Source organism: Salminus brasiliensis, chromosome 25 (genome assembly GCF_030463535.1).
Source record: "Salminus brasiliensis chromosome 25, fSalBra1.hap2, whole genome shotgun sequence".
Classification (NCBI taxonomy): domain Eukaryota; kingdom Metazoa; phylum Chordata; class Actinopteri; order Characiformes; family Bryconidae; genus Salminus; species Salminus brasiliensis.
Window position 1 is genome coordinate 6,630,448 of NC_132902.1, and position 14,263 is coordinate 6,644,710.

The window sequence follows — 14,263 nt, forward strand, 5'->3', positions numbered from 1 at the left end:
GTTGTGGGTCAGAGTAAAAAAAAACTACAGAAGAAGGATGGGTGCAAGATTCTTGCTCTATCTAACAGACAGCTTTATCCCAGGCATCAGACAAGAAAAGCCAACAGGTTAAATTCAATTTTCGCCTTATGAATTATAATCCAATGGACCTACCAACCAGGTGTAAAAATAGTGCATTCAGCACAATTTCCCCATGCGCATGAAGCCCCCCATTCTGCCACACACACACACAAGCACTCTAGTGCTATGATCATAGGTGAAACACTTCAAGACAAGAATACGATTGTTCCTGCTTTGTAGAAAGCCAACCAGTCAGAAAAAGAGACATGGAAATAAACCAATTATAAGCCACTCCAAAAACATGTGTTTATATCTAATTTCAAGTTTAACAAGCTTCATTTACAGCTAATTCATTCAATTTTGGAAGTATTAACATTTTAGTGTAAGTTGTTAGAATGAATAATCTGGTTACCAGTGGTCCTCTTGTGGCCCTGTTCCACTGATGGATGGACCACAGGGAGGATGAAAAACAGCTATAGCCAACAATTGTACACCTACATAAAGCACTTACATGGCAGGAGGTAATTGCACTTTATACAAATACTATTTATATAAGCAAAAAGAATGACCCATCTACCCATCCATCCACTTTTATTTTCATCAGGGATGCAGTGGGTCAGAGCCCTACCTGGAATCATTAAGCCCCAGTTGGGAATACCCCTGAGCAGGGCACCAGTACATCACAGATTACAATACACACCCAGTCACTCACACCTAGGAACAATTTACAAATCCCATTAAATATGAATGTTTCTGGGAGGTCAAAGAAAACCAGAGTACCTGGAGGTATTCTGTGCAGACAAAGATTGAATACAACACCTTGGACATATTACTTGTTACACCTCTGTGTCCTCCTTGCTAAATTATTACTAATATTAATATAATCTTAATTTCAATTTAAAATCAGAACCTATTCAGATATTGACTAGTTTGAGGTGATTTCACTTACAGATTTTTGTATTGTATTGTAGAACAAGGGAGACACAAAGTGCGCCTAAAACTGCTCGGTTTATAATGTTATGCTAATTTATCATTAACTGAAATACATTAGGGAACATATTAGTGATCTATATTGATTATATTTTATTTTATTTATTTATACTTAATATATATAAGTTCACATTTATTTCTATTATTGTTATTAATGTAGTAACCATGCTACAGTATGTTATGCAGGTACTCTGAAAAATATATCCAGACAGAATAGAAAGGGCTTGCTTTTGAAACTGGTCATGGTGACATACAACCTGTCATCTCCTAAACCCGCTAAACTGGATGTGTGCAGAGAGAAATGAGTTTGCACTGTGTAGCAATCTTCCCTCAGGCTCATTTTAGTAACACGTTGTCAGCTTGGGCCATTACTCCCAAACCACTCATCCAGACATGTCGCTCATCTTCCACTAGCAAAAGAAAGACGCGCTAGGAAGAAACGAGTGAAACTTTGGGGCTAGAGACCTTGCAAGAGAATCGCCTCAAAAGAAGACATATTTCTGTATTGATTATGGGACATGCTCCCTCAACCACAAAATCTGTGATGCATTCCAGCCCCCCACCTGCTTGTTTCAGCAAATTGTCAAATCATCCCCCCAAAGCATGGCAGCCATGATTTCCTGTCAAAAGTCTTAAAAAAAAAGATGAAAACAAATTATCTGCAAAGCCACCGGAAGAAACGTGAAAAACTTCTTGGGCTGTATTGGGCGGCTTGCTCCCATCAGAAACAGAAAAACAGAAACAAACTTTGGATTTCAATTCATTAAAGCTGTTTTACATAATAAGAATTGCCATTTCAAATAGAGATGGGTGTCTTTGTTATTCTTTAAAGCCACTGTTTAAAAACATGAAAATCTTATATTACTTAAAAAAAACTCATGGCTGTGCCACAGGTTGTGGAGAGATTTTACAGAATGAGAAAAATTCTGGCAACAGTTAACTACCAATGGCATCTGGTGTGTGTGGAGTGCCTAATAACGTCTCTTCACAAGATCACAGATGATTTTTGCCAGTCTGTTATAGTGCTCCCTGTCGGCCTCTTCACAACCAAATTAGCAAGGCGTCTGTGCTGAAGCGCACAAAACCAGTCCCCTGGGACCACCACACTGCAATAAATATACAGACCTGAAAAAAGCAGGCATCTCTGCTATCACGCTTTCCTTGTTGCCTGACGCTCTCTCTCACTCCCCCTCTACTCTTTTTCCACCTGCCTCTCCACCACCTGTCTCTCAACCACTGTCTTTCCTCTCTGGACAGCCACGATTCTGCCCTTTTTCTATGGCCAGACTCTAGTCACTCCCCCTCTACTCTTTTTCCACCTGCCGCTCCACCACCTGTCTCTCAACCACTGTCTTTCCTCTCTGGACAGCCACGATTCTGCCCTTTTTCCATGGCCAGACTCTAGTCACTCCCCCTCTACTCTTTTTCCACCTGCCACTCCACCACCTGTCTCTCAACCACTGTCTTTCCTCTCTGGACAGCCACGATTCTGCCCTTTTTCTATGGCCAGACTCTAGTCACTGTACATGGTCAGTCTGAAGTTTTCATTCTCCCAGTGTTCCAAATAATTAGAAAAATAAAGTCTCTCTCTCTGCCTTCTCACTGCAAATTGAGCAGCGGTGAGGAGGAAAACACAGACCCAGCATTCTCCATTGTGCGATCAAGCGATAGTCTATGGTTTCTCTCCACACTCACTGTGCAGTCCTGGTGCTAACCACAGAGGAAACATCATGCTATTGGGACAAACACAGTAATATGTTTTTGTTATATTGTAATATTAAAATATACAGGTTTTTACCATATATTAGGCAGATTTAAAAACATTTCATTTGACATTGCACAAGACATTGCACATCCTGCACATGTACACATTGATGCTGAGATAATATATTTTGTATCCCTAGTGTACACCATTATAACTGTGTGTCAAATATAACTGTGTATGGAACTCTGTATATTTGGACAAAGCTTAACCACAAAGCAATTTCACCTGCTTTTGTTTACTAGTGATTAGTAAATTTAGACCATGAGGAAACACTCTGAATCTAACACAGTCAAAATGCATCAGTCATACATCCACTTAAACTTCTTACCACTCCAAAATTACAGCGCTCCATAATGCAGAATAAAAATATAGTTATAGACTTAAGTGCAAAGGTGCTATCATAATGGCAACTGGTGAGGAACTAAAAGAACTGACCTGGGGCAAAATTAATTATAAATTTATTTGTGGAATAGATCCCCCAGCTTCTAAAACTGGCACACACAATTTTTATTTGTTCCAATTGTGTCACCATATGCTTACAACACCCTCTTGCACTGTGTCAGAAAGGGCTGCGGTATTTGGGTTATAGGCAGGCATATTCTGTGCCGTCCCTCAGGGCTACTATTTCCTTCCCCCAAAAAACTGGAAGTTTACAGAGTTAGAAATACTGTACAATTCAATCTTGCAGGCAAATGCTCAAACTCCTTTACAAACTTTTCTGTGTTTGTGGGTTCCCTTAATTTGCTGTCGTGGGTGAATTCCGTAACATATTGCATGGTGACAATGAATTTGGTGGGTGGAAATGCGAAGCCACGGCTTTAATTCCAAGCAGTTACGTAGCCACTGCTGCAGCTCCAGCTTGCTTCCCCTGCAATCATGTATCCAAGAGCTGTGAAGTAATGCTGCAGTTTTCATTTTCTCTTTTTAGCTCGCTTTGTCTTTTTCTCTCACTCGCACAAATACTGCACACAAAGACTTCATACAGGCAAATATGCACACACACACACATACACAAACACACAGTTCAAGCACTACACCCACATCACAGCTGTGGACCAAGGGCACCCTCTCCCCTCATGGGAAATAGCCTCAACCTTGTCAGAACTGACAGTTCGGCACCATATTTAACATCCTTTAATATCAATTACAAAGTCAAGTGAACAGCCCTAATTGAATTTGTGCGCTGCTGACGCTCCTTGTTAAAAATCACTGTCTCTTCGAATTAGTGCCTGCAGTTTTATTGGTCAGACCATGAGTGGCCCTATTTGGGTCAGGAGTGGAATCCATTTTTAACTGAAATATCGATCCCGACATCCCTCCCGCCATGAAAAAGAAAAAAATCCCTCCATTGTGATGATGCCGTCATTTTAAATAGAGTGTCAGCAGCGCCCTTGACGGCTCCTGCAAAATTATGGTAGAGCGTAAAAATCAGAAGGCAGCGAACAGCAGGGCTGAATGAATAGATGGTCTGGAACTCTATTTCTAAATGCTTTAATGACAAACAGTACTGAGAGTGCCTCTCCATCAGGCGTGACAGAGCAAACACTGTAACCGGGAGCATTACAGCCCTCTGGAAACACTATTTGAACAGAGTGGGTAAATATTGCAGCAGAAAAGTAAATGACATTTGAGCAGCGACAACATGATCTTGCCTGCAGAATCACCACAAAGCAGTAAATGTACGTTACGTATGGCATATGCCTTATTTTGGCATCAGGACAAAGGAGTATTTGCTGAAACACTTCCTTATGTCTGAACACAACTACAGTCACATCTTGGAATAAATTATAGCATCCTACATTGAAACTTACTTTTGGATTTGGATAACTTTTGATAGATATTGTCAAGCCCACAACAAAGCTTTGTAGGAAGTCATTTTGGAACCCATTCAATTAATCCATAGTAAAATTTGCAAGTAAAAGAAAAGTTAGTGTTTTTTATTGTGTATAAAAAGTAGTTACTTTCTCTCTTAGCCCATACTGATGACACAATTTGGCTTGGAAGCACAAAGAAGAAAATTTATTAATTGCTACAAAGTGTGCAGCAAGGAACTAAAACATAAAATTATTTTTGACACTACAGCACAAGATGAGATACCCACCATGAATCTAGTCAAATTGTTCAGGCACAAATGCTCTTACATCTAAATGTTATTACCTTAATGATGATATTGCATGCTTCATCATTTTCACTTATGTAGCTGACCACTGTGGTGTTGTCTGAACACTTGATGCTGGCTTATAGTCGTGGGTAATTGGGAAGAAGAACAGAGGGCTCGGGACACAGCCGTGTGGCTCTCTACATTCAGGGTGAACCAGGAGGACATTTGATTGCCCAACATGACTGTTTGTCAGGAAATCCAAGACCTAGTTATAACTGCAGGCACTGATTCCCAGGTCACTGAGCTTGGTTTCCAGCCTGGTGGGGATGACGATGTTGAAAGTGTTACAGTTATATATGCAGTTTTGATAATATTTAAGTATGTAAATAATATTTAAAAGGGTCATTGCCTTCATTGTCTTTTTGAAGAAAAATAAATAGTGCCTTTGTTATTATAAGTACTTTTTCAGCCAAAGTAAAAGTATCTCTGATGTTGTATACATGCTGGATGTATTATGTTAAGTAATGAATTTGAAGCAAATAAACTTTTCTGTTGATTGAAAAATTTTTATAAGCATTCTAATTCAGCATGTCATATATTACAGCCTCAGACACATATTATGTTACAGTTACCTAAGTGTTGCTGTCTGTCAATACTACTAAAACTAAGTTTAACACCACTACTAGACAACATACACTACATGGTCAAAGATTGTTGGGACATCTACTCATTCATTGTTTCTTCCAAAATAAAGTATTGAAAAAGAGTTGGAGTAACTATCTTTACTGTCCAGGGAAGGCTTTCTATTAGATTTTAGAGCATTGCTGTGAGTATTTAATTGCATTCAGTGACAAGAGCATTAGTAGGGTCAGGATACTGGATTATCACCACCACACCTCCTCCGTAACTTATAATGGAGCATCATCATTCCAGAGAACACAGTAACACTGCTCCACAGCTCAATGCTCAATGGGTTTTTTTATCCCCCTCTAGCGTACGCCTGGCATTAGGTTTATCTGCTCCAGAGAGTTTTATTCTATTGCCAACAGGGACTAGAAAATCGCTGTGTGTCCAGAAACGTTTGGACATATAATATCTTCCAACACAAAACATACTGTATTCCAGTTCATGTAAACAAGGTAATCTTAAAATTCACAAACTGTAGCTATAATATGGATCTAAACTTATTAAGAAGATAAATGGGTTTGTGTTGCACCTCTGGCTAGAACATAGTCTATGTGTTCCAATATAGAGTATATTGTGAAAAATAAGATATTGTATACATATCAATTTCCAATGCATTTAAATTAATTAGCTAAACATTATCCAGTCATAATTCATGGCAATATACTTAAATGTCAGAATGTGAGCTATGCAGTTCATATTTCATACTGGGCAGCTTACATTTTCTTCCTTTTTAACATTAACATACTCTAGTTCAATTAAAAAATTAAGGGTTTAATTGACTTGATTCAGACGTGTGTCAGGTCGAGCCGCGGTGGATTCACCTGAGGCTGGGGTACTTAGGGAGCTCACGCTGACATTCTCGTTCCCGAGAATTATCCTTGCTACGCCAAGCTGTATGGTTGGCTTTGCTGGTCCAGAGATTCTAGGTCTGTCTATGGTGTGTCTCTAGAGTTCGCTCTGTGAGAGCCGGTTCACGTTCAGGAGTAGATCGCTTCATGGTTTGCAGGTTGGTTGCCTTGAGGATTCGGCGGCCAATCCCGTTGTTCTAAGTCACGTAAGTTTAGTTGCGCCTGACAAGCGAGGTGTTACGTTTACGGTTCTTCTCCCCTGCCTCCCTGGCTACCTACCAGCCTCAGGTGGTTTTCAGGTTTGCCCATGTTGCCAAGACTCATGGCATTATTGACATTTCTGCAGAAATTATGTTCTAAAAGTCCTGTCTAAGATTGGGATGTGTCTGTTTTTCTCAAACAGAGTTAAAAAAGTAATCTTTCTACTGGTGTCAAATGATTGTCATGTGATTGCTTAGCTACTCATGGGCATGAGCTCTGTGCTCATGCATTTTTTCTCATTCACTGGGATCAAAAGTAATTCAGATTTGAACAGCAAGCCATGTCCAACCTCTGTGTGACCATAAATACACAACTGTAGCATGATTCCCATTGATATCTCTCTGCATGTTCTTTTTACATGTTATAAACACAAAGCCCCCCCCCTTCTCTCAAAAGTAATTAGCACTGGTGAGGAAGAATGTTTCTTTCTCTCCTTAAGTTTTTTTTGGGCATTAAGCAGAATAAACAAATAAACAAATGAATGAATGAATGAATGAAAAAAGAATAAAAAATAAATAAATAAATTATAAATATATATATATTGTGTTTTTAGTCATGTATTTATTCTGTAACAAAATTCCCAACAACTGAAAGGAGGTAGCAGAAAAGAGCAGTTCAAGAGAGTCTGCATGTCATTTTGTCTGATAAAATATTGTGAAACAATATAATATGATATTATAGGCTTTATAAAACATTAAGAACTTCCGTTTTAGGTTCAGTGATAACTGTACCCTACTGTGTAATAGCACTTGGTAAATGTCTTCACTCCATTTCAGAAATTGATGGTCATCAGGTTTTTGTACAAAGGATTTATACAAACCTACCATATGTTTCTGCAAATCATAGCATCATACACTGCATTAGTGAATAAGAAACCTAAAAATGAAATGATCTTGCAGTGATGTCTACAAAACTGAACAGCATATGCTAGAAAAACCTTAGATAATGCGTTGCAGAGCCCTACTGGCTCAGTTTACTGTACATCTGTGCATACTGTGTGGGCCATTTCTTATAAAGCAATTCAGCAATGTCTTGTTCACAGCCTTTGCAATATCATTTCATATTAACAAAAAAAAACAGTGGCAGTATATTCTAATGGAGAAAGAAAAAAGTGAGTATGCAGGTTACTCCCATGAAAAATTTGCCAAATCCTCTCTGCCATTGCCAAACAGCTTATTCTGCCATTGACCCGTTTGGTGTTTGGTGGACTGGATGACTGAAGAAACAAGACATATTGGCAATTTAACAAATAATTTATTTAACAAACAGGAGCCATAGTAACACGTGGAAGAACCATACACAGCCATTACAGCCTGGCACCTCCTCCTCATGCTGACGGGTCTGATGGTGAAGAACAGTCAGATTATATGGGCAGAGAGCCGTCCGTCATATTGTCCTGCAAACCTTGACTGCAAATCTGTAGAAGTACCTAAGTGCTGACAGGGTGAGGAAACAATGTTCTTGGGGCGCATATTTTGCGGCCTGTCTCTGACACCCCCCATTACTCCAAATAATGCTGCAACTTGATTTTGCGGAACACCAGCTTGAAGTTGCCCTATAGCACTGGCCCTATCCAGATCCCGATTCTTGAAGCAGACACCTACTGTGTCTCACCACTGTAACAGGGCCCATGATTGGCACCTAAATGGCAGCACCTAAGGGGTACCAGAAGCTCAAAACAAGTGTCAGTAGAAACAGGAAAATAAGCTGTTTGGCAGCTGGCACATGATCAATGGGTTCAATGCTACCCTAGCCTTTCAGAGCATATATTAAAAAAAGGTCACTGTATGACCTCAGAGGGGTTTACTGCAAAATTAAAAAGAATATAAAGAGTATTTTTATGATATGTGGTAAATGGCCAGGTCCCTTGAGATGCGCTTAACTAAAATACTTTTTTTCACTTGACACAACACATAAAGTCCAATTAGAAGAGAGAGAAAAGTAAAGATGATTTGGAAATGTGTCGACACTTTAAAACCTTTGGAATCTGTTCATCAGAGGCAGCATTCACCATGTCTGATGTGATACCCTCATGGTGCCACCTCCAATATGTTCCCCGGGATCCACATTGAATGTGTTCCCACGCGACAACTCCAATATGGCGCAGCGTCACACCCCGCTGCCCCAGATTAGTCCTGATAATGACAGTAGAGGCGCATGCTGCCCTGTACCAGTAGAGAGGCCATCTGGACCGCTGCGTGAGATGGGATACCTCTCTGTACCTCTGTATGTGTGTGAGTAAGAACACACACAAACCCACACACACATAAACTCTCACACATGCACTCATATGCAGTATTCATTATTAAAATCAACAGATTAATAATTGTTTACACAATATATGAGTGAACAGAATACATTAACTTTCTTCAGTATTAAATGCTACACACAAACAAATGGTTTACATATGCATCCTAATGATTCAGTCTCAACCTCATAAGGGCAACTGACCGGACATCCTTATTAATTCTTAGGCCTAGGATGGCAGCAGTTTCTTAGATGATGTTGTCAGAAATGGTTTTATACATTGATGTATCATAGTTAAAGATCTCTGAAGGAGCTGAAGTAGGTGTTTATGCAAACAAAGGGGGTGCTTGAGGGGGCTCTCTTGAGGTTAAATGGTAATGCTGCAATTTCTGCTAACAGATGCCAAATATGCAATGAAAACACACAGTCTTCTCTGCTGGTGTCTCTAGATTAGCAGCACAAGAGACAAATACTATTTTCACTCGTTTGATAGAACTGAGAATACTTCAGGTCTCACCTGCAATTCCAATAGATAAACCCCTTGTGTATTGCTAGTAGCTTCACACACACACACACAAACACAAACAAATCCATACTCTAACTGTTGAGCTCAGAGAGTTACAGAATACATGTCTGTAAAACAGCTGATGCCGATGCCAGGCCAGAGTGAATAGTTGCCACAGATACATTTTCTCAATCGTACTACACCCAAGAAAGTTTCAGTACATCTGAAACCAGTAACTTTCAGCACAAACTACATCCTCACTATTTAAAAGCTTTTCATGACGTATTTCTTAGTCATTAAGATATAGTTGTTGTCCTACCTGAGCCTCGTTTAGACACCACCTTTAAGCTCTTGATTACTGTAGCATAGAGCAGAAACTGAAGAGGGATAGGTGCTTTCATTTTTCCCCGTCTTAATGTCCTGCAAATATACCAGAAAAAATAAGAAGAATGAGTTAAGCATACACAATAAATTTTATACCTTAAAAGTTGGCGAAACATATTTAATATCAGGTACATTGTTTATATAATTAACCAAACCAAAGGATTTAAAAGAAATTAAAAATAATTAATAACATCTTCAAAGTCAAGTTAAATTGGGTTTATTTACAGTGATTTGTTTCTGAGCCAGAGGTAAAATGGCAAGAAAAAACAAGACTCAAAAGAGGAACTCATATTCTCATCCAGAAAGTGAACAAATAGCATGAAATTAAGAAAAAAAATAATGGACACCAATGGACAATCTATAGAAGCAAGCTTAACTTTACAAACCAACTGCCAAGAGCCGGTTGCATCATGCAAAAAGGCAACAATCCAAAATACAGCTGCAAGTTTATCTCGATATGGTAAAAAAATAAGAAATGTAAGCTAACCTAAACCCTAAATGTTGTGGCATGACCTGCTCATTCATGCTCAAAGGCCTACACATGTAACAAGGCTGAAGCAGTTTTGCAAGAGGAGTTGACCAAAGTGTCATGAGAAACTAATTACCACATAAAGAAAATACTTGGTTGCAGTGTACTTATTAGTAATTAGCTACTGAAAAGAAGGGGGAATGACATTTTTCATACAGTGGAATTGGGTACTGAATATATTTTCTTAATAAATACATAAAATATCTGTCATATTTAATTCTGTTCCAGGACACATACTGAGTAAATGCTTAAATTACAAACTGTACAAACAGGAAGCATTCATTGTAAAAAAAATCATGCTTGTTGTACTTGATATAAATAGTTTATCTGTGAAACAACCAACTAGCCATTTGTGATTTCTAATGCTTGGTGGAAAGTGAGGAAATGACTCTGAATTCTGCATCTTCACTTCATATATATTATCAAATGACAGCCAAAACCCATAACAGATATCTAAGAGAAAGACAGAGCGAGAGAGAGAGACAGAGTGAAAGTAAAAAGGTATGCAAACAGCCATTTTAAAAGAACCTGTCTCCTTAATTGACATATTCTCTACCTTGTTACAAAATTTTGACTTGGCATTTCAATCTGACAAAGACTTTACTTACAGAGTGTGCATAGAGAGTGGGGGGCTGACAGGTAAAAATGAGGATGCCTGGTGGGTAGAGGTGGGGGGGGGCTTTCAGCCACATTTAGTCTCAGGGGACAGCGGTGGTACCATTCCAGAACTGGCCAGCATCCAAGAATGACAGCCAAGGCACAGTCCCTCTCTATGTGGCCCATTATGCAAGGCCTGCCTCACCAAATCCACCCCTCTCAACCACTCACTCACCCCCAGCACTCCCCTCAATCCAAATTGTTTCTTAATTAGCTGCCACTCTGGCAGGGTGCAAACATTCAAACAAAAACACATCAGAAAATGGTGGTAAGGCTCTCTTGTTTTCCCCTTGCCTTCTCTCCCAGGTAATTAGAGGAGCACAGGGGGACATATGAGCAGTTTAATCACCTAGTCGCAGCATTTGCAGCTTTACAAGGCAAACACTGACCTTTACCAAAAAAAGATGTAAAACAAATCTGTAGACATCTGTAGAAGTAGGTTCCAGTGACAAGTTAGCCAATAATCCTACAAACTCTAGTACGGAAAAAAAGCAGATAAAGAAGGGCTATTAGATAATGTAGCTGGTGATTGGTGATGTGAAAAGCATAAACAAGGATTAAAGGCTCTGTGATATGATAGAATTTAAAATGTGACTAAATGACATTTCCAGAACTGCAAGCTAGTGCTCATGCCAGAGTTTCAATTGAATATGCCAGACTCTGTGCCGTTGTTTCCAAGGAAACTGGTCTTACTGTTAATTGTAGAGATGACAGTTACAGTGCTATAGGTTGGGTCGAGAGAGAGTGAGAGAGAGCAAATGAGTAAAGGCGTGAGCATAGTGAAGGACTGCCCTACATGTAAGTCAGTCTTTTGTCCATCGGTACCACATATTGCAGGCTATCGGAGTAGTGTCATTTCAATTACAGATAGTTTTTTTCCATAGTGATTTTTGTTCGGCATAGGGGAGTTTCCTCCAAGTACACAGAGGAACAACCCAAAAATGCAATTGTTGATTTCATTTGAAAAAAGTATGTTATTCCCAATTCACACAGTTCTATATTGTATATGACACAGTTGGGTTTCATATCTGCCTTACCAAAACCTAGCCTGAGAGAACTGCAAACAAACTACCTGATATGATTCTTCTTTCAATCTCTGTCTGGCTCTCGCACAAGGAAAAATACCACAATGCTTTGTGTATGTATGTGTGTGTGTGTTGTTTTAGTATCTGTCTTCCTCTTCCTTCATTTTTCTCTTTCCTCCTATTAAATTTAGCTAAATTCAATTACTCAGCTGCAACATCTGCCAGAAAGAATGAATATAGAGTATGCCTCCCTCCCATCCTCTCCCCGTGCCTCCTGCCTTTACTTTGGAGCATGTTGATAAATTAATGTTCCCACTGCCTTTGTGAGTTATTAAGATTTTTATTTGTGAGAAATTGTGGCAAAGACTCCTCACACCTCAGGAACTCACATACACACCCACCAGTGCAAACCCCAGCCCCACTTCATGGCTACCATGTGCGCACAGCACAACCAGCACCCCTATTTGCTGAATTATTCTGTTTAAGACTATCAACAGATGCATCTCTGAAATACTGAGCAGGTTCTCCAGAAAAAAAAAGAGAGAGAGACTGAATGCAAGCAAGACTCCGTCACTTTACGCAACATCATTACTTAAATAAATAATAGCAATATGCTTACAAGAAAACCACATTCATGTAAAAGTCAATTACTACTAAAAGCTTGAGAAATCAGAATATGCTTTATGGAGACAATTGGGACCAGCAGACAGACCAACCAAGATTTCATTAGTTTTCCTTTGTGTACAATTTTTTGAATGATTATAATTATGTTATTTCTACCTTGCTTTTAAGTGCAGTTAGTTAGTTTCTGTGAACAACACATTTCAAAATCTATAAAACATTTTAAATGCCTAAGGAAAAAAATACATCAAACTGTAATGATACCGGCTACAACAGCAACAATAATGATGAAATTAATATATTGACATTAATACATAGTGCTAGTGCTCATGGAAGATTTTCAATTGAATATGCAAGACTCTGTGCCGTTGTTTCCAAGGAAACTGATCTTACTGTTAATTGTAGAGATGACAGTTACAGTGCTAGAGGTTGGGTCGAGAGAGAGAGTAAGATGCATAATTACCAATTTGACAAACAGATGATGCCAATGAGCAAACTTTTTAAAACAGTATTTGTTTAGAATTAGTTCGGTTTGTTTTCTGTTTCTGAAGTTTTAGAAAGCCTTGTTTTTACATTAGACAGACACAGATGTGTATTTACACAAATGTGTAGATAGCCACTAAGAATGGAACTGACAAAATCATGATAGCTTATTGTGTTTCAAATTTCAGATTACCTATCTAAGTATAGGCAGAACGGCTATGACTATTGAGCTTTCTCTGTCTAAGTTCAATTCCTAGTGATGCCTCAGACATCCTCACTCTCTCAGGGAAGGTTGGATGGCCCTCCCTCTCTTCCATCCCTCAGCATCATGCTAGCAAACTTGCTCGTCTGTTAGTTGACATAACAGAATTGGCAATTTGCGTTGTTCTCCAACTATGTTGACATGTCCAATGTTGCCTTTGTGCATTTGGAAAGGAAGTTTCCTGTGCCCAGAGGAAACACATGCTGGACTTCACTATCACTGTGTTGTACGGTTTGTATGCACTTGTTCTGTGATGCACTTGTGTTTGTCTGCACTGTGTTGTGTGTTGCACCATGATCCTGGAGGAACTTTGTTTCGTTTCGCTGTCTACTCTGTATATAACTGAAATGACGACAATAAAGCCTCTTGACTCTTGACCCTACAAAAATGATATCTTGGCAGTTGAAATCACATCAGTGCTCAAATGTTGACATATATATTGGCCATTCAATATCCAGTGGCCTGAAGTATTTTCCCCCTTTCCAGGTGTCTTATCATTTTGCATATTTGTCACACAGCAACATTGTATATTACTTTAAAATAAAAGCTTCAAAATCATTGTGAAGATCCACTGACTTGTAATAGAGAGAATGGCGCCTGCATCATCGATACTCCGACTACTACACCATGTAACTTATTTGTGTAAAATCCTGTAACAGTATTCGTCAGTCCACAAGCTTTTTCACTTTTAGGAGGAGAAATATGCCTAAAGGATATTAGGATACCCAATATCCTTTAAATCTCACCTCTACCTTTGTCTACGACAAAATCTTCGCCAGTGCTGTGGGACAACTGTGAGACATGAGCACTGTTTTTCAGTTCAGATTTGCCTCCATGC

The 14,263-nt window shown here is 39.1% G+C and overlaps 1 protein-coding gene across 4 annotated transcripts in view; it reads right to left on the reverse strand.

The window, feature by feature from the left end:
- Positions 1-14,263, reverse strand: part of LOC140547794 (interleukin-1 receptor accessory protein-like 1-B) — a 327,860-nt gene that overhangs the window by 293,323 nt on the left and 20,274 nt on the right. For all 4 annotated transcript variants that reach the window (XM_072670986.1, XM_072670984.1, XM_072670985.1 and 1 more), the window contains exon 2: positions 9,784-9,884. In XM_072670986.1, coding sequence (XP_072527087.1) covers positions 9,784-9,865 — 82 coding nt within the window. In that variant the 5' untranslated portion in view covers positions 9,866-9,884. The remainder of the gene's footprint in view (positions 1-9,783; positions 9,885-14,263) is intronic.